We start from the raw sequence: 18,791 nt of genomic DNA on the forward strand, positions 1-18,791 counted from the left end.
AGAAAATCCTGAGCAAAGAAGAGAATTTAAACACAATTTTGGTACTCAAAATTATACCTGGCTCCTGGTTGGGCCAGGCTTGAAACTGAAAATATAAAAAGACTTCATAAACTCTGAAAAATACCATAAATATACTGTTTTGCCTTGATGTTGATTACTATTCTTATGATCAACATTGTTATAATACAAGATAAGAATATCTATCAGTTTCTACATTGACTCTAGTTAGTTACTTGTCCCAAATTTGGGGACACCTGGAAAGATGCTTACTTTTCCCACACTCAACTAGGACTAGGTATTTAAACTACTCCTCCTCAGCATAGGATAGAAGGGGGAACAGATCAAATAACCTGCATAATGTCAAACAACATCCACTTGCTAGATAAACTATATCCCTCCAGCTGTGGACACAGGGCAACCCAACCAGAGAACCCCTGCTGTATGTAATGAATTCCATGATCCTTCTCCTTGCCAGCTAATCCCCACATACTCCTTCCTCTTGACTCAGTCGTAATAAAGGCCTCGGTGACAACAACTGTGAACATACATCTCAATTACATCACAATTCTCAAAGGCTGCAGTGAAATGTCAAATTATTTATTATACGGTGGTCAAGAGTTTAGCTAAGCTACTCCGGGGTATTGCTGCCTTGGCCCCCATTTGGCCCAACAGCCTGCTGTGACATTAAATGGCTATTAGTCCCCTCATGCAAGCACATGCCACCCCCCCCAGCAGTCTGCAGAGTCACAAACACAAGTGACTTTCTGACATGACCACCCCAACAGCCCTTGTGCTCAACCATTTTCCCCACCTCCCAGCCCCTTCCTTTATGGGCCCCGTTAATAAGGTCCCACTGTCACTGACCAAAACTCACTCTTTTGGTTGCAGCTGACTCATCTCGCCTTGGCCTGGGAACCTCCAAGCCCTCCACCCATAAACTTTAATGAAAGGATGTGCCCCAGGGCCTGCTTCTCCATACTGTCCCTCCAAGGGTGCCCCCTCCCCCACCCAGCCATGCCACGGACGTCCTCCAGGACCCATGAGTAATAAACTCTATGGTAATTCCTTTTGCAGTCTGTTGAACTGCAGCTCACCATCTGGTCTCCTCTGCTCCACTTAGGAAACGTTAACTTGGGGCCACCTGGGTGGCTCAGTTGCTAGGTGTCTGCATTTGGCTTAGGTCATGGTCCAGGGTCCTGGGATTGAGCCCCTTGTCAGGCTTCCTGCTCAGCGGGAAGCGTGCTTCTCCCTCTCTCACTCCCCCTGCTTGTGTTCCCTCTCTCTCTGCCTCTCTCTGTCAAATAAATAAATAAATATAATCTTAGAAAAAAAGAAATGTTAACTTGATAAATTAATAACAAGATGGTACCACCACATATGACAATTTCCTTCATTCTTGAAATGTACTAAAAAGTGGTTATGTGTGTGTGCGTATGTATGGTACATTTCAGAAGTATGTATTTCTTTTTTTTTTAAGATTTTATTTATTTATGTGACAGACAGAGATCACAAGTAGGCAGGGAGGCAGGCAGAGAGAGAGGGGGAAGCAGGCTCCCTGCTGAGCAGAGAGCCCGACTCGGGGCTCGATCCCAGGACCCTGGGATCATGACCTGAGCTGAAGGCAGAGGCTTTAACCCGCTGAGCCACCCAGGTGCCCCTAAAATCTTTTATTAAAAAAAATCATTTATCATCTTGGACTGTAGGTCTGCCCCAAGGATATTGTTTACAGCTAACTAGGGATTCATTCATTAATATGCTTTCCTACTTTCAGCATTTGGAGAAAGTAAGCCCCCTTTTTAAAAAGATGATAATGTAGGGGCACCTGGATGGCTCAGTGGGTTAAGCCTCTGCCTTCAGCTCAGGTCATGATCTCAGGGTCCTGGGATCGAGTTCCACGTCAGGCTTTCTGCTCATTGGGAATCCTGCTTCTCCCTCTCTCTCTGCCTGCCTCTCTACCAACTTGTGATCTCTCTCTCTGTCAAATGAATAAATAAAATCTTTTAAAAAAAAGATGAAAATGATAATGCATAAGCTCTTCCATTATAAAAATTTTAGTAATTAATATATTTTCACTGTTAACCTTTTTGTTTTTGCAGATTTTATTTATTTAAGAGAGAGCTCTCAAGCAAGTGAGCAGGGGAGAGGAGGGGTACAGGAGGGAAGGGCAGGAGGAGGCGGTGGAGGGGAAGAGGAAGAGGCAGGCTCCCTGCTGAGCAGGGAACCCAGGGCAGGTCTGCATCTGGGGACCCAGGGATCAGCATGACCTGAGCCAGAGGCAGACGCATAACCAAATGGGCTACCCGGGTACCCACCAAAATTTTATTTAATAAAGAGTTTTTAAGGCTCTCAGACAAAGTACATATCTCTGAAATGTTACACACACGCGCACACACACACAAACAACCACTTTTTAGTACATTTCAAGAATGAAGCAAATTGCTATTTGTGGTGGAACCACCTTGTTATTAATTTGTCAAGTTAACATTTCCTAAGTGGAGCAGAGGAGACCAGATGGTGAGCTGCAGTTCAACAGACTGCAAAAGGAATTACCATAGAGTTTATTACTCATGGGTCCTGGAGGACGTCCATGGCATGGCTGGGTGGGGGAGGGGGCACCCTTGGAGGGACAGTATGGAGAAGCAGGCCCTGGGGCACATCCTTTCATTAAAGTTTATGGTGGAGGGCTTGGGGTTTCCCAGGTCAAGGCGAGATGAGTCAGCTGCAACCAAAAGAGTGAGTTTTGGTCAGTGACACTGGGGCCTAATTAAAAGGGCCCATAGTATGGGAAAAGTAAGCTTCTTTCCTGGTGTCCCCAAATTTGGGACAAGTAACTAACTAGAGTCAATGTAGAAACTGATAGATATTCTTATCTTGTATTATAACAATGTTGATCATAAGAATAGTAATCAACATCAAGGCAAAACAGTATATTTATGGTATTTTTCAGAGTTTATGAAGTCTTTTTATATTTTCAGTTTCAAGCCTGGCCCAACCAGGAGCCAGGTATAATTTTGAGTACCAAAATTGTGTTTAAATTCTCTTCTTTGCTCAGGATTTTCTTTTCTGTGTTCGGGACACCAGATCAGAGCTTCTGAGTGAGATGGGCACTCGTGGAAACAGTAAAACAGCACAAAGGGACAGCTATATTCATCATTACCTAACAATGACTTAAATAAAAACACATGTAGCTAGTTCAAACATGTATTTCCTATGTTGCTGCTTTTCACTAGTCTTTCACATTCTGGGATTTGTAAACTCTTCTGCTCTAAGTGATGAAACATGGAGTTTAGGAATGAGTATTGGCTCAAAATAATCCTATTGTGCTCTGTTCTTTATTTTTTCTTTCCTGGATCTTTACCTCTAGCAACCCAATGCTGACAAGCAGGGTAATGGCACCTGAAGATATTCATGTCCTAATTCCCCAGAACCTGTGAATATGTTACTTGACTTGGCAGAGGGGACTCTGCAAATGTAATTCAGGAAAAGGACCTTGAGTCCATGATAATATCCTGGATATTGGGGTGGGCCTAATCCAATCAAGTGAGTCCTTAGAAGTGGAGAACTTTGTCAGCCAAGTCGGAAAGAGAGGGAAAGAAGAGAGGTTTGAAACTTGTGAGATACTTGCCCCACTATTGTTGGCTTTGAAGGTGAAGGAAAGGGGACGATGAGCCAAGAACTGAAGTACCTTCTAGAAGCTGGAAATGGCCCTTGGCTGATAGCAGCAAGAAAGCAGGACCTTGGGCCCACCTCTTCAAGGAAGGGAATTCTGTCAACAACTCAGATGAGTAGGAAACAGATTTTGGACATGGGACCTCCAGAAAGGTCAGATGATAAAACTGAGTCGTTTTCAGCAGCCAAATTGGTTATGGCAGCAATAGGAAACGGATACGGTAACTTTCCAAATCCTATCTTATGGAGTGTCTGATAATGAGTACAGACCAGATCATTATATGACTGCTTCAGCCCTCTGTGAACAGTGACATTGTTCTACGTTCTTTCGATCTGGAATCATTTGTTCATTACGATACCTTATGACCCACTGTGTTCTTCCATAGTATTCTGAGTCCGTTCCTAAGGTAGCACTTTCTCTATCTGCTCGTCCGTGAGAGATTCCTTGCCAGTTTAGGGTCTCGGTCATTGCCCATGTAGCTAGAAGATCAAGGACCACACTAGCCACAACTTTTTTGCTCTTAGGAATGCCTATGGTCTTGTTCCCGTTTTTACCCTGTCGTCCAGAGTACCCATCCCATAGCACGGGTTCCATGGTGGTAAGGGCAGAGGGCAACTTAACTTCTTGCCGATCTTTCCACTTACAAAGAAATGAATCAGGAGAGGACATCTCTCGTCAGTTGCACCAATCAGATCCTTCTTCCAGGAATTAGGATTTTGAACTCAGGTGATTTAAAATCTATATTCTTATAAACTCCATGTGTATCAACATATAAGCTCAAATGTAAGCACACTGTACAAACGCTGGGGATAGGTTACTGCTCTTCCTTGTTTTTGTTGTTATTATTATTATTACTATTATTTTCTACGGTATTTAGCTGTCAGGGATGAAGTCAACCATCTTGCATCATCCTAATACCTAGAGAAAGCATTAATTTACAATTATCTGTGGTTGCCTTTCTTAGGTCATCTAGATTAAGACTATTAAAGAAAAAGAGAGAGTGGAAACTATGAAGTATTTCCTACTGTACCAATGAGAAAAATGAGAGTTCAGATAGTGTAAGTGTCATGTGACAAAAAGCAATACACCCAGGCTTACAAATCAGGTTTTCTGACTTCGGTTAAGTATTTTTCATTAATTCATGATAAACTCTGTGTGAGACCGTGCAATCATAGGGTTTAAAATGTATTATTTTCTCTATGCTTGAATTGCCTACTCTGGACCTTTACTGTAATACCTTGTTTCTGATGTGCAAGAAGCATTTTTATGTATTCCCACAAATCTTTGACTTTATTGCCTTTAAGCATGCTTTTCTCCACATGGAGTCCAAGTGATGAATATAGTCATTATTAGCACACAAACTTTCAAGCTGTCCTGTGCAATAAGGTTCAAGTTCTCTTGTGCCATAAGGACATAATTTTGTGGATTGTGTCTCTCAAAACTTCTTTTACTTTTTCATTCCTCAGGCTATAAATGAAGGGATTCAGAAGAGGGGTCACCATTGTGGTGAGGACTGCCGTCACCTTGTCAAATTCTAGTGAGTGGCTCTGGCTTGGTCTCACGTACATGAAGATGTTGCTCCCGTAGGCAATGGACACAACTGTGATGTGAGAAGCACAGGTGGAAAAGGCCTTCTGACGGCCTTGGGCTGAGGGGATGCGCAGGATGGTAGAGATGATGTAGGTGTAGGACACAATGGTGAATACCAAGGAGGTCAGAAGGACAAGGGAGGATAAGAGGAAGTTTATCATCTCAATGAAATGAGTGTCTATGCAGGCTACTTGTAGCAGGGGGGCAATGTCACAGAAGAAATGACTAATTTCTCTATAACAGTAAGGCAGTCTGGACACCACAATAGTTGGGCACAGTACTGAGAGGAAGGCTCCTACCCAGCAGCCTAAAACCAGCCAGAGGCAGACCCTGCTGTTCATGATGATGGTATAGCGCAGGGGGTTACAGATGGCCACATAGCGGTCAAAGGACATCACTGCCAAGAGGATAAACTCCACTGTTCCCAGGAAAAAAAAGAAGTATGTTTGGGTGATGCAGCCCACAAAAGTTATGGTCTTCTTGTCCTCTAGGAGACAAGCTAACAGCTTTGGGGTAACTGAGGTAGTGTATGAAATGTCCAAAAAAGACAAATTACTGAGGAAGAAGTACATTGGGGTTTGGAGGCGATTATCAGCCCAGATTAAGGAAATGATGACAGTATTTCCCATTAGAGTTAGCATGTAAGTAAACAGGAGGACCACAAAGAGGGAGATCTGAAGCTTTGGGATCATAGGGAAGGCAGTCAGGATAAATTCAGTCACTGTGGTCTGATTCCGCATATCCATCGCAGGCAATATCAGTGGGCAGCACGTCTCTGAAAAAAAAAATTATGGAGAAGAAAATTAGCAAAAATAAGTTTTCAACTCTCAATTCGGTGCTAAAGATGAAGTAGTAAAAGCTTTGGATGAAGAGTCAAGAGTCATTTCATTCACTGTAAAACATGTAGGACCCTGGGTAAATGACACGACTTTTTCTCACCCCAGAATTCTCATATTTAAAATTTTTGGTTGAATGAAATTACCTCTGTGGTCCCATTAAACTCTAATCTTCATGATGGTTTTTCTTTCTGACCCAGTGTCTCCCTTTCATTCTTCCTGGTCTCCTGTTTTCCCAGGTAAGTTCTGTGCCTGTGAAGAGAGAATACTTAACTGAGAATCCAGACAGTCAAGATGCAAAAGGAGAAAGGGAATGTTAATAAAAGTTGAGTTCCTCTTCTCAACATTATCTCAACCCTTCATGTATTGCCACATAGGAGAGCAGAAACTGGAGTTTTTGATGTCTACACGGTGATGGAGCAAGTAGGTATACGATGTATACTTCATCATTTGCAAAAGCTATTTCATGCATTTGAAAACATCCTTTGGGAAAATGATCATTGTTCTTTGCAATGTCATGTGTATGGCAGCTTCCAAGAGAATAACAGATCTTTCACCTCCCATTCCCCACCTGCGCATGTTTTACAGGTCCTCTTCTATAGGTCTCTTATACCTTATATTCTTTTCAGCACTGGAACATGAGTCTGTTATTAGTAGTGCAAGAAAGTGGATGCAGATGGGTGGTGTTTGGAATGCTCCTCTCGGAATAGTGCTCAACCTTGGTGACCCTCTAGTGCATGCTTGTGTAACTCTGTTGAAGCTGTGTCCTTGGGTGTTTTATTTCCTGCCCAATCCTTTTTTTACGTGCAAATGACCAATTCATGAACCTGAGCTAGGATCCCTCTGGGTTTGAAGCCACCGAGTTCCTCCTGAAAGGAAATCATTTTCCCCAGGCACTCTGTCTGGGAAAAGTAACTCCTAGCAGCCTTTTTTGCCTTAAAGACTCCCCCCTTTCTTTTCCTGAATGATGTTCCATTTGAAAAGTTTTCTGTGACGTTTCTGGCCCTTGTAGTTGCTCATTATTTGTATTTCTCATTCATTTATTCCAAAAGTCAATTGCTTTTAAGTTATCAAAGACCTCAAAGGGGCTGATCTATTGAAATAGAGTCTTGTACTGTCAGTTGCCTTGCACCATAAATATTGTGATATTCACCCTCCCCCCACTGCTCCTGCACCCAGGTCATACACTTCCTGACTGATCACTACAGCACAAAAAGACATAACCATATCAACCATATCTGGCTGGATGCGTGTTAACACATCCAGATGAGGTCTAACATAGACCCAGAAGCGAGCATAGTCTGTGGACAAGTGGAAATCCTTTAAAATCCCTTTCATTTCCCCCTTCCCGCCTTCCTCACTGCCCCCACTGGAGAGGAGCAGGTGTCAACGCAGACAGAGGTGGAGTCTCCCGCAGCTTCCAATCATCTGTCCCCCTGTTCCTTCCATTTATCTCGCCAATTGTTTCCCAACCTCCCCAAAGTCCTCCATTTTCCTTCCTGGGTATTTCTTCTTTGATGACGCTGAGAGGAGCTTGATTTCCCCCCTTGTGTAGTAAGTTAGACAGGTTGAGATCTGCAAGAGCTCGGTGCCATTTTTAAACAAGATTCTGGGATGGCCAAACACAAATGGAGTTGCTGTTGGCCGTGGTTGCAATGGGGTCATATAGGAATGGAAGAAAAGGCATCAAGAGCTCTCTGTTCTGCTGTATTTGGGTCAAATAAACTCTGAGAAGAGGGAAAGATGTAGCCTTGCTCTACTAGGGGAGTTGCTTAACTTCATGATAGTGGAGAACAAGCTGGCCTTGTGTTGGTATTCTCTAAATGACCTCCATGCCCTGCCGAGCCCATCCTGTCTTGGGGGAAAGGATCTGGATTATGACAATTTGCGTCTAAGAATTTAATTATAACCTTGCCATGTTAAGGCTTTCATTTTGGGGGAGGATTGTTCTTCATTACCATTTGTGGGTCCTTAAAATGTGGCATTCAGGGGAGCCTGGGTGACTCAGTGGGTTAAGCCTCTGCCTTCGGCTCAGTTCATGATCTCAGGGTCCTTGGATCAAGTCCCACATCGGGTTCTCTGCTCAGCAGGGAGCCTGCTTCCCCTCTCTCTCTGCCTGCTTGTGATCTCTCTCTCTCTCTCTCTGTCAAATAAATAAATAAATATCTTTTTTCAAAAAGGTAGCATTCATTTGCACACTGGAACATTTCAAGATTCCAGATTTAGTCAGAAAAATGGGGACTAATGGAAGAGAACTTGTATGGCCACTGTAGCGTTGGATCTTCCATGACACTCCTAAGCATCGTGTCTTGTGTTTTCTAAAATGAGGATGACGACAGGGACAGACTGAGGTCGTCAGCTAGATTCTATGTCTACAGTGATGTATGTGGACTTGGTGTTCAGTACATGTTTGTTAAGAACATCGGGATGGGGAAGGAGGAACAGAAAGGACTGAGATGTGGTGGTGGGGGTGGGGATTAGAGATATTTTGGGATCTTTGCTGCTGTCAGTAAAATGTGACAAAGCTCAATTGCAAGCTGAGTACATTAAAGACTTTCATTTACATACTTAGAGTAAAGCTATCATACTTGACAGCTGCCTTCACTATAATTTTGAAGAGAACAGTAGTTACACTTTAATTCATAAAATATACATGTAAACAAATTCAGTGAGACTCAGACTGCTTAACATATAAATATGGATAATTGCATAATAAAGTATACTTACCTCCTACTCTCTCTAGCACGCTTTGTGTTTTCTCTATTCGGGTATATTAGGAAACTCAAACTTTGGGGTTTTTTTTTTTTCCATACTGCATTCCCTCTGTTTTTCTGTCAGTTCTGTGACTCCTTCAGTGTTGAATTCTGAGTAAATCTCAGTCCTAGTCTGAGACTTTTCCGCGTGTGGTAACTAATCCCCCTTTCCAAACCACACCAAATGGTTATTCAGTGTTTGCTTACGGAGTCCATCCTTCTTCCTCTGAATGAAAAAACTGTCCTTTTCCATAACGCCTGTGGCTTTTTCTCAGTTCTTTTTCAGATGCCCACAGCAAAGGTGAAGTCTGGACTTACACCAGGAAGAAGCCCAAGCGTTACAGCATCTCTTCACGTTTCCTGTGGCCCACCCAGTGTACCTGAACCTCAGAACATTGCTCTGAGTTCCAAGTCCCATGTGTTCTGTTGCACGTAGTGGTCAGGAAGGGCAGAGCAGCGAGGCTTGGTGGTGAATGGAGGAGTCACCGCAGCCAGATCTAGAGCAGGTCCCCTGACTTCTAGTCTGGGAAAAGTGGCCGAATGCTGCCCAAATTTCAGCTGGGTTTTTTCTTCTTTCTTCGCTTCAGGAATGTAACTTTCGTGTTTCAGTGAATTTCAAGTTCTTCTGTGGATCCTTCCTGACTGTCAGAAGAATTCATGTTTGCACGCACTGAAACCTCTCTCTAAACTGTCACCCTTGCTTAGGTGACCCCTGCTCATTCATCAGGCGTCCCGTGACTTGACTTCACGCAGCACCAGCTTCACTTACTCTCTGCAGGGAACAACCTGACTCTGCCTCTACGAAAGTGCTTACATGGGGTGAACCGCGATGTTTAATGAGATCCGGCGCTCACCTTCTGAGACTTGGCTTACAGTGGCACCTGGGACTATGGCATAAAAAAAGGTTGATGATTATTACTGCAGTCAGAACGTCAGAGTGGCAGTAACTACTCACAGTTAGAAAGTTAGGGTCTCCTGGGACACACTCTTGGTTGTTTATTTGATTATTTAAAGAGAAACTTAGAGAGCTGCTTTAAAGCATCAGGAAAGTAGAAACGTGGAGAGTTTAAAACGTGTTTTTTTTCCAAAATGATCGTCATGTATTGAAATAAGCTTTAAGCAGCTTTCCACAAAGAGATCCTTTACATAGATTGGTATGCCTGTGTCCGTATTTTCAGTCCATTGTATTGATGTACAAGGTGCACATGATGGACAATTTAAGGGTAGAGTTGGTGGAGTTTTGACACCTGTGTCCCTTCACGTAGCCACCAGCACCACTATGATGGTTTACAATATTTCCGTTTTCTTAGAAACTGTTGTGCTCTCTTGCAGGAAATGCTCTCCTCTCCCCTACCTCAGCCCCTGATAACCACTGATGTGTTTCCTGTCAGGGTAATTTCCATTTTCTTGCATTTTCTATAAATGCAGTCTTACTTCCTGCAGTCTTTTGTGTTTGTTTTCTTTCACTTAATCAGATACTTTGAAGTTAATCCACGTGTTCCAGGTGTCCGTGGTTTCTTCCTCTGTATTATGGAGGACTATGTATAATATAAATTCTGCAGAATTATCACAGCCTGTTTATTCATCAGACGGTGGAGACCTGATTTGTTTTCAGTACTGGTTAATGTGAATAAAGCCTCTATGAAGCATTGAGGTCATGTTTTTATGTGAATATTTGTTTTCACTTCTGTTAGATACATTCTGAAAAGTGGGATGACTGTGTTTTATGGTAGGAATATGTTTAATTATAAGAAACTGTCAGGATGTTCTCCAAAGTCATTGTATCATTTCTGTTGTACTGGTAATAGAGTGACTCTCACACTTCCATATCCTTACTAATGCTGGGTGTTAGCAGTCTTCTAAATTCTAGCCAGTCTAGTGCATGTTGGTGGAAATATCTGATGCATTATATTTTTTTTTACTTTTTCAGTTTATGTGATGTATAATTGACAAATAAAATTGCACATATTTAAAGTGTTCATCATGAAGACTTGGCATAAATCTATATTTTGGGAAATGATTATCACAATCAATTACCTGACACATTCTTCACCTCATATTGTTACTTTTATTTTGGTGAATGTGTTTAAACTAGCTACTGTTTAGCAAATTTCAAGCACACAATACAGTATTATTAAGTGTGGTCACCACACTGCATGTTAGACACCTAGAGCTTATCCATCGTATAATGGAAGGCTTTGTGCCCTTGGCTACCATCTCCCCATTTTCCTCTATTCCGCATGTGAGTGAAATCACAAGGTATTTGTCTGACATGTTTATAGCAGCATTATCTACAATGGTCAAATTATGAAACAGCTCAAGTGTCCACTGACTGATGAATGGATAAAGAAGAGATGGCATAATGATGGGATATTATTCAGCCATAAGGAAAGAATGAAATCTTGTCACGTTTTGCAACAACATGGTTGGAACTATAAAGTATAATACTAAACGAAATCAGTCAGAGAAAGACAAATACCATATGACTTCAATTCTCTGTGGAATTTAAGAAACAAAACAAATGAACAGGGGTCCTGGGTGGCTCAGTGGGTTAAAGCCTCTGTCTTTGGCTCAAGTCATGGTCTCAGTGTTCTGGGATGGAGCCCCACATTGGTCTCTCAGCTCAGCAGGAAGCCTGCTTCCCCCCTCCCCCACCCCTGCCCCTCTCTCTCTCTCTCTCTCTCTCTCTGCCTGCCTCTCTGCCTACTTGTGATCTCTGTCAAATAAATAAATAAAATATTTTAAAAAAGAAAAAAAGAAAAGAAACAAAACAAATGAACAGAGGGGATAGGGAAAGAGAGGTAAGTGAAAAAACAGACTCTTTTTTTTTTTTTAAAACATTTTATTTATTTGACAGAGAGAGATCACAAGTAGGCAGAAAAGCAGGCAGAGAGAGGAGGAAGCAGGCTCCCTGCGGAGCAGAGAGCCCGATGTGGGGCTTGATCCCAGGACCCCTGGATCATGACCTGAGCCGAAGGCAGAGGCTTTAACCCACTGAGCCACCCAGGCGCCCCAAGAAACAGACTCTTAACTATAGAGAAGAGACAGTTCCCAGAGGGGAGGTGGGTAGGGGGGAGGGGTGAAATATGTTTTGGGGATTCAGAAGCACATTGTTGTGATGAGCACTGGGTGTTGTACGGAAGTGTGGTATCACTATACTGAATACCTGAAACTTATATTACATTGTACATTAACAAGGAGGAATTTAAGTAAAACTTTTTTTAAAAGATTTAAAAAAAACTTGAAAAACTTGTTGTGCTGATAGAGACAGAGGCCCTAGATGACATCTGAAACTCTAGAATAATTATTGTTGGAGAACATTTTCTATTGGTCAATGACTTTAAAGGATGAAAAGATTTTTAAGCATTAATTTTCTTTTAAATAGATAAAGCAAAATATCATGAAAATCCCCAAGGAAACCCTAGCAGGTCAATTTGGCACCATCTAAAACTTTGTAATTGTGATTAGGTAGTTCAAAATCAACATTCTTTGGTAACAACATTATTAATTAACTTCCTTTGACCCATATCCCCAAGAGCTGTTTTCATCTAAATCTCTAAGGAAAATAAGCCCGTGAAAAAGCACGGTTCATCCACTTATGAAAAAAAAATTCCTAGAAGAGAGGAAACTTTATAGAGAAAAAGAATAGGGTAACTTTTTAGAAAATAGACAACTCGCGTTTAATCTTGGCAATTCAGTGTATTCAAGACTATTTAGTAAAATCTCCGGTGGAAAATTTAGTATTCTAGTAACTGTAAAGGGGGACCACGATACCAAAAACTATACTAAGTTCCCCTCGCTGGGCTGTTGCTTGGCAAGGATGGCGTAAGAAGGATTCTGCATCAGCCACATCTGAGTTAGTTGTATTGGGTTTTATATCCAAAACAGCCCAGTTACTAAATAATTCGAATGACTGAGAATTAACCAAAGACTCAGAACTAGCCTTCTTGTAAGAGGGAAAATATCTGTGAATTGAGAATCAATGATTTTCCAGGATAATTTTCTTAAAAAGAGTCAGGGATGATCTACTCTCATCCAGCTGATTATTCCTGCAAGGTTTTCCAGGTTCTTCACACTTGACTTCCACATGCTCTACTGCAAAACCAGCCTCTAGAATCATTTTGTGTGGAACTCATCAAGGTTCCTAGATCATCAGGGTGTTTAAGGGCTACTACGGTGAAAAAAGTGTTTGGATGGAGAGGTCAGCACATGAACGTGTATTTGGAATTTACAAAAACAGAATTTTCCGTTCAAGATGAGAGCTTTTCATTCAGCCGGTGCTAAAGCAAGGTAGAGATTTCCCACTCACTGAAGTGGGTCCTCACCACATGGCTGGATGGATATGTGGTGAGGATGGTAATCACAGGGACACATTCTGGGGTTAGGTGGTTCAGTGACCTAGTCAATTTTATTTTATCTTTAAGAGATGTTTCTAGGAGCTAGACGTAGAAATAGAAATGGCAAGAGAACAATTTCAAAGTACAATATTTGGAGTAGATTCATGCACGCACAATAATCACAGTTGGACCCTCTTGCTGTCTCCATGTATGAAACATGCTGGACGCATGTTACATCACCTATACAATCAATAAAATGTAAGTATACTTTTTCACCTATGTTTTATTGACTAATATAGCACTTTTGTTAAATGTATCTTCTCATGTGTAGTCTCTCTGATCTGTCATATTCTTAGTGGGGTCAGATGCAAATCTGGGGGATTCAGATTAAGGATGCACTAAGAATATTTCTCAAATTAAACTTTCCATAATTTGTTGTTATTTATTCAAGAAACAGATCACTCTAATTTTTCATCTCCTTTGAGTTTATCTCAATCCTTTCTGAACGAAGCCATATTTTTTAGCAAGATTCTGTTAGATATTGCCACACATATGATTTAATTTAAACTTCACAGTAGCTCATCTTGAATGTTATATTCATCTAACACTTGATCTGGAAGTGTGAATTATCATTTTGAACAGCCTCATGGAAATAATACAACACACACACAAAACAGACTCTTAATGCCTCAGACAGAAAGTTCACATGAGATTTCACTTGCTATTATGTTGGTATCAGTATACATGATTAGCCACTTCTGTGTGATGATTTATAGAAATATTTGAGAGCTTGTATGAGTTTGAGCACATACACATATCCATGATATCATCACCACAATTAAGGAGACAGACACATGCCAGGCCTCCCAGAGTTTCCTTCACACAATCATTTGCAAGGATCATATACTGTCTGATTCCATGGATGGCCCCGTGAGATAGTCAGCCAGTTGTTTGATGTTGGTTAACTTAGATGATCAACATTTCCTTCCTGTATAGATAATGACTGAGTAAATATTCTTGCACATAAATCAAATAAAACTCATCAAATTGTGCCAATTAAATATGGGCTGTTCTTCATTGTTGTTTTTTAAGATTTTATTTTTAAGTAATCTGTACGTGTAACATGCGGCTTGAACTCATGACCCCGAGATCAGCAGTCCCATGCTCCACCAAATGAGCCAACCAGGGACCCCATGTGCAGTTCTTTGTGTATCAATTGTACCTCGAAAAAGCTGATGTTAAAAAATGAGTGTGCAGCGTTCTAGTAATTGACATGGAAGGATGATGATTATTATTTAAAAAAAAAAAAAAAGAAGAAAAGCCCGTTACAAAATAGTATGTCAGCCTCATTTATTTTAGATACATATGTAAGTAATTTAATTTTGAAATGGCATGGAAATACATTCACCAAAATATAACAGGTTTGCTTACAGATTGTAATTTTGTTTTTTGTATTTGCATATTCAAATTCTTTGCACTGAAAAAATGTGAGGGTTTTTTGTGGGTTTTTTTTTGTAACAGGAAACACTTAAAAAACGAATAGGAAGGCAAAATTTTTATCTTAGTAAAGGAGTAGGAGGGGAGGTGGGCAAAAGGAAAAAGAGGGGAATAACCTCTAACTTATTCGTTAAGGAGGTGCTCAGTAAAATCTAGACAAAGAGAGCATGGACGTTAAAGCATGGGTGCTTTTAACTTAAAATGAGAATACCGGTGCCACAGAACATTTCTCAGATACGGGGATAAAGAACAACTAGATGGGGGGGTGGGAGGTTGGGGAACCAGGTGGAGGGTAATAGGGAGGGCACGTATTGCATGGAGCACTGGGTGTGGTGCAAAAACAATGAGTACTGTTACGCTGAAAATAAATTTAAAAAAAAAAAAGAACAACTAGATGATCTTGATGTCGTTTTATTATTTCAACTAATCAAATAACTAAAGTGAGCTACATTGTCTCTATCTTACCTCCTGTGTGTAATCTGTACTTTTTTTTTAAGATTTTATTTATTTATTTGACAGAGAGAGATCACAAGTAGTCAGAGAGGCAGATAGAGAGAGAGGAGGAAGCAGGCTCCCTGCTGAGCAGAGAGCCCGATGCGGGACTTGATCCCAGGACCCCGAGATCACAACCCGAGCCAAAGGCAGTGGCTCAACCCACTGAGCCACCCAGGCGCCCCTAATCTGTACCTCTTTGATTGTATCACACTGTCTAGCGTCCCCTTAAATAATCAGCCAGAAATAAGTCAGACAGACAAAGACAAATATCGTGCAATTTTACTTACGTGTGGAATCTAAAAAACAAAACAAATGAACAAAATAACAGGCTTGTAAATACAGACAGCAAGCTGGTGGTTGTCAGAGTGGAGGAGATGGGAAAATGGGATTAAGAGGGCTAAACATCTAGTCATAAAATATATAGGTCACAGAGATGAAAAGTATAGTATATGGAATATAATCAGTAATATTGCAATAACGTATGGTGTCCCATGGTAGCTATACTTATCGTGATGAAACCAAGTAATGCATAGAATTATTGGATGAATATGTTGTACACCTGAAACATTGTATGTTCATTATACTTCAATAAAAAAATAATCAGCCAGATAGGTGATGTATAGCTTACATACTTCACAGAATTTGGAGAAGGTAGGTTGTGGACCCAGGGTGTAACCTAAATAAAAGAGACTCACTGTGCCCTTTTGATGTGTCATCTAAAGTGATTAGCAGGAGCCATGAACCATTGTTCCTTTCAGATACTTCCGGTCTATTTCCATAGATCTATATATGCGAGGAAAAGACTTTCAAAGCTGAGACTCTGCAGATCACCAAATATGGGAAAAAAGAAATCAACCTTTATCTCTTGTGGCAGGTCACCAATGTTAACTGCTCAAGTGAATGAAAATTTGGTATAGAAAAGGCTAGAAAGTATTTAAAAGAATTTCCCTCTCAATGACTGTAAACTTCAAAAAAAAAAAAAAATAGTTCTTGTTAAAGTGTGAGTCAGTACTTTATAGCACATTTTTAACCGGAAAATGAAGCTGGGTGAACTGAAGAGAAGAGAAATTTCATTTAATGAGAATGAATAGAATTTTATCTATTCATGTTTTAAACCACTCTTCTCCTTTCATTTTATGGGAAAAGTTGTGTCTAAACGGTATTTTCATTTTCCCAAGGATGCCCAATAATAACCTTCCAATCGAGGGCTAAGCCCTTGACCCATCTCCCAATGGAAGACATGCTCCACAACACATTTTCTACAGATACTTATAAACGTACCTCCTAGGCTGATTTTCCTTTTCTTGTTTTTTAAGGGGGACCATGCCTACCATGTAACCACAGCCATGGGAAATCGGAGCACAGTGACTGAATTCACCCTGATCGCCTTCCCTGCTCTCCTAGAGCTTCGAATCTTCCTCTTTGTGGTTCTTTTGCCGACTTACACATTAACGGTCACAGGAAACATTATTATCATCTTCCTAACATGGACCGATAATCGTCTGCAAACCCCAATGTACATTTTCCTCAGTAATTTGTCCTGTTTAGATATTTTATACACCACGGTTGTCACTCCAAAGTTGCTAGCCTGCCTCCTAGGAGAGAAGACGACCATACCTTTTGCTGGCTGCATCACTCAAACATATTTCTACTTCTTTCTGGGGACAGTAGAGTTTATCCTCCTGGCGGTGATGTCCTTTGACCGCTATGTGGCCATCTGTAACCCCCTGCGCTATACCATCATCATGAACAGCAGGGTATGTCTCCTGCTGGTCCTGAGCTGCTGGGTGGGAGCCTTCCTGTCCGTGCTGGTACCAACCATTGTGGTGACAAGGCTACCTTACTGTAAAAAAGAAATTAATCATTTTTTCTGTGACATTGCCCCTCTTCTGCAGGTGGCCTGTGTAGATACGCACCTCATTGAGCAGATCAACTTTCTCCTATCTGCCCTTGTCATCCTGAGCTCCCTGACATTCACGACTGGGTCCTACACCTACATCATCTCTACCATCCTGCGCATCCCCTCAGCCCAAGGCCGTCGAAAAGCTTTTTCGACCTGTGCTTCTCACATCACGGTTGTGTCCATTGCCTATGGGAGCAACATCTTTGTGTATGTGAGACCCAATCAGAACTATTCCCTGGATTTTGACAAGGTAGCTGCTGTTCTCATTACAGTGGTGACCCCTCTTCTGAACCCTTTTATTTATAGCTTGAGAAATGAAAAGGTGAAAGAAGTGTTGAGAGAGACAATGAACAGACTCATGTCCTTGATACTTAGGAAAACTTGACATTAGTGTTCGTTATATCACACAACATTTTTTGTCTTCAGCACATTCATTCTGCATCAACATAGTGCCAGGTGGACATTTCAGAAACCTGAGACTGTGTCAACAGGATGAGCAATGGCCACACCAAACTGAAGGAAGTTCTGCTTACATCTAGGGAAAAAAAAAAATCTAACCCACCAACCCTTGTAAATTCATGGCTTTAAATCATGAACCATCACCTAAATAATATCCAGAGGTTTCCAAATCCAGTCTTGGCTCCATCGGTTTATTTTCCAGGTGACTTTGACCATGTCACAACTCATCTGAGCCTTGATGTCTCCATCTCTAAATGAAATAATAGATAATGGGCGCCTGGGTGGCTCAGTGGGTTAAAGCCTCTGCCTTCGGCTCAGGTCATAGACCCAGGGTCTTGGGATCGAGGCCCGCATCGGACTCTCTGCTCAGCAGGGAGCCTGCTTCCTCCTCTCTCTCTCTGCCTGCTTCTCTGCCTACTTGTGATCTCTATCTGTCAAATAAATAAATAAAATCTTTTTTTACAAAAAAGGAAAGAATAGATAATAATGTATCACGACTCGTAGCAAGACATGCGAAGTTAGAGCATTTTAATTTCTTGGGTTAGGCACTCTTGAAAATTTCAAGAGATTCAGTTTTCACCTTTTGTTCCATTTACCTAGATCAAGTAAATATGATGTGAGAAGGGAGGGGAAAAGAGGTAAGTGAGACTCAGGATGCCATCAAGCTTCTGGCTGCAAACCTGAGTGAGTGCTCTCTTCGGCAGCACATACACTAAAATTAAAACAATGCAAAGAAGATCACCTTTCCTGCACAAGGAAAATATGCAAATCTGTGAAGCATTCCATATCATTTGGTGGCAGATGATAACTAGACTTATCATGGGGACCGTTTCATAATGTCTAAAAGTATGGAATCACTACGATGTATACCTGAAAATAACTTGTATGTCATTTACACTTCAATTTTAAAAAGGAGGTGTGCCTAGGTGGCTCAGTGGGTTAAGCCTCTGCCTTCGGCTCAGGTCATGATCTCAGGGTCCTGGGATCAAGCACCGCATTGGGCTCTCTGCTCAGTGGGGAGCCTGCTTCCCCTTCTCTCTCTGCCTGTCTTTCTGGCTACTTGTGATCTCACTCACTCACTCTCTCTCTCTGTCAAATAAATAAATCTTTAAAAATAAAAAAAGGTACTAAACAAAAGAAGGAAAGAAAGAAAAAAAGAAAGGAAGAAAACCTAAGTGAAAAATGGAGATATTTGCTAAGAAAAGGAATATAAGAAGGGCAGGTCATGAGTGACTTTGGTAAAATGTTTAA

The 18,791-nt window shown here is 41.2% G+C and overlaps 2 protein-coding genes and 1 non-coding gene across 3 annotated transcripts; 2 read left to right on the plus strand and 1 right to left on the minus strand.

Annotated features, from left to right (window-relative positions):
* Positions 1 to 4,968: 4,968 nt before the first annotated feature.
* On the minus strand, positions 4,969 to 6,284 carry LOC123949665 (olfactory receptor 6M1-like). Its single transcript, XM_046017232.1, has 2 exons — positions 6,243 to 6,284; positions 4,969 to 6,035 (listed from the first exon to the last, which is right to left on the minus strand). Exon 2 carries the CDS (start codon positions 6,004 to 6,006, stop codon positions 5,059 to 5,061), a length of 948 nt encoding a protein of 315 aa, XP_045873188.1. The 5' UTR covers positions 6,007 to 6,035; positions 6,243 to 6,284; the 3' UTR covers positions 4,969 to 5,058.
* A 10,240-nt stretch (positions 6,285 to 16,524) lies between these two features.
* Positions 16,525 to 17,466, plus strand: LOC123949986 (olfactory receptor 6M1). Its single transcript, XM_046017788.1, has one exon. The coding sequence runs from the start codon at positions 16,525 to 16,527 to the stop codon at positions 17,464 to 17,466; it is 942 nt and encodes a 313-aa protein (XP_045873744.1).
* Positions 17,467 to 18,228: 762 nt separating this feature from the next.
* Positions 18,229 to 18,332, plus strand: LOC123950160. Its single transcript, XR_006820157.1, has one exon. It is a non-coding gene; the product is annotated as a U6 spliceosomal RNA (small nuclear RNA).
* Positions 18,333 to 18,791: the final 459 nt, after the last annotated feature.

Source organism: Meles meles, chromosome 8 (genome assembly GCF_922984935.1).
Source record: "Meles meles chromosome 8, mMelMel3.1 paternal haplotype, whole genome shotgun sequence".
NCBI classification, from domain to species: domain Eukaryota; kingdom Metazoa; phylum Chordata; class Mammalia; order Carnivora; family Mustelidae; genus Meles; species Meles meles.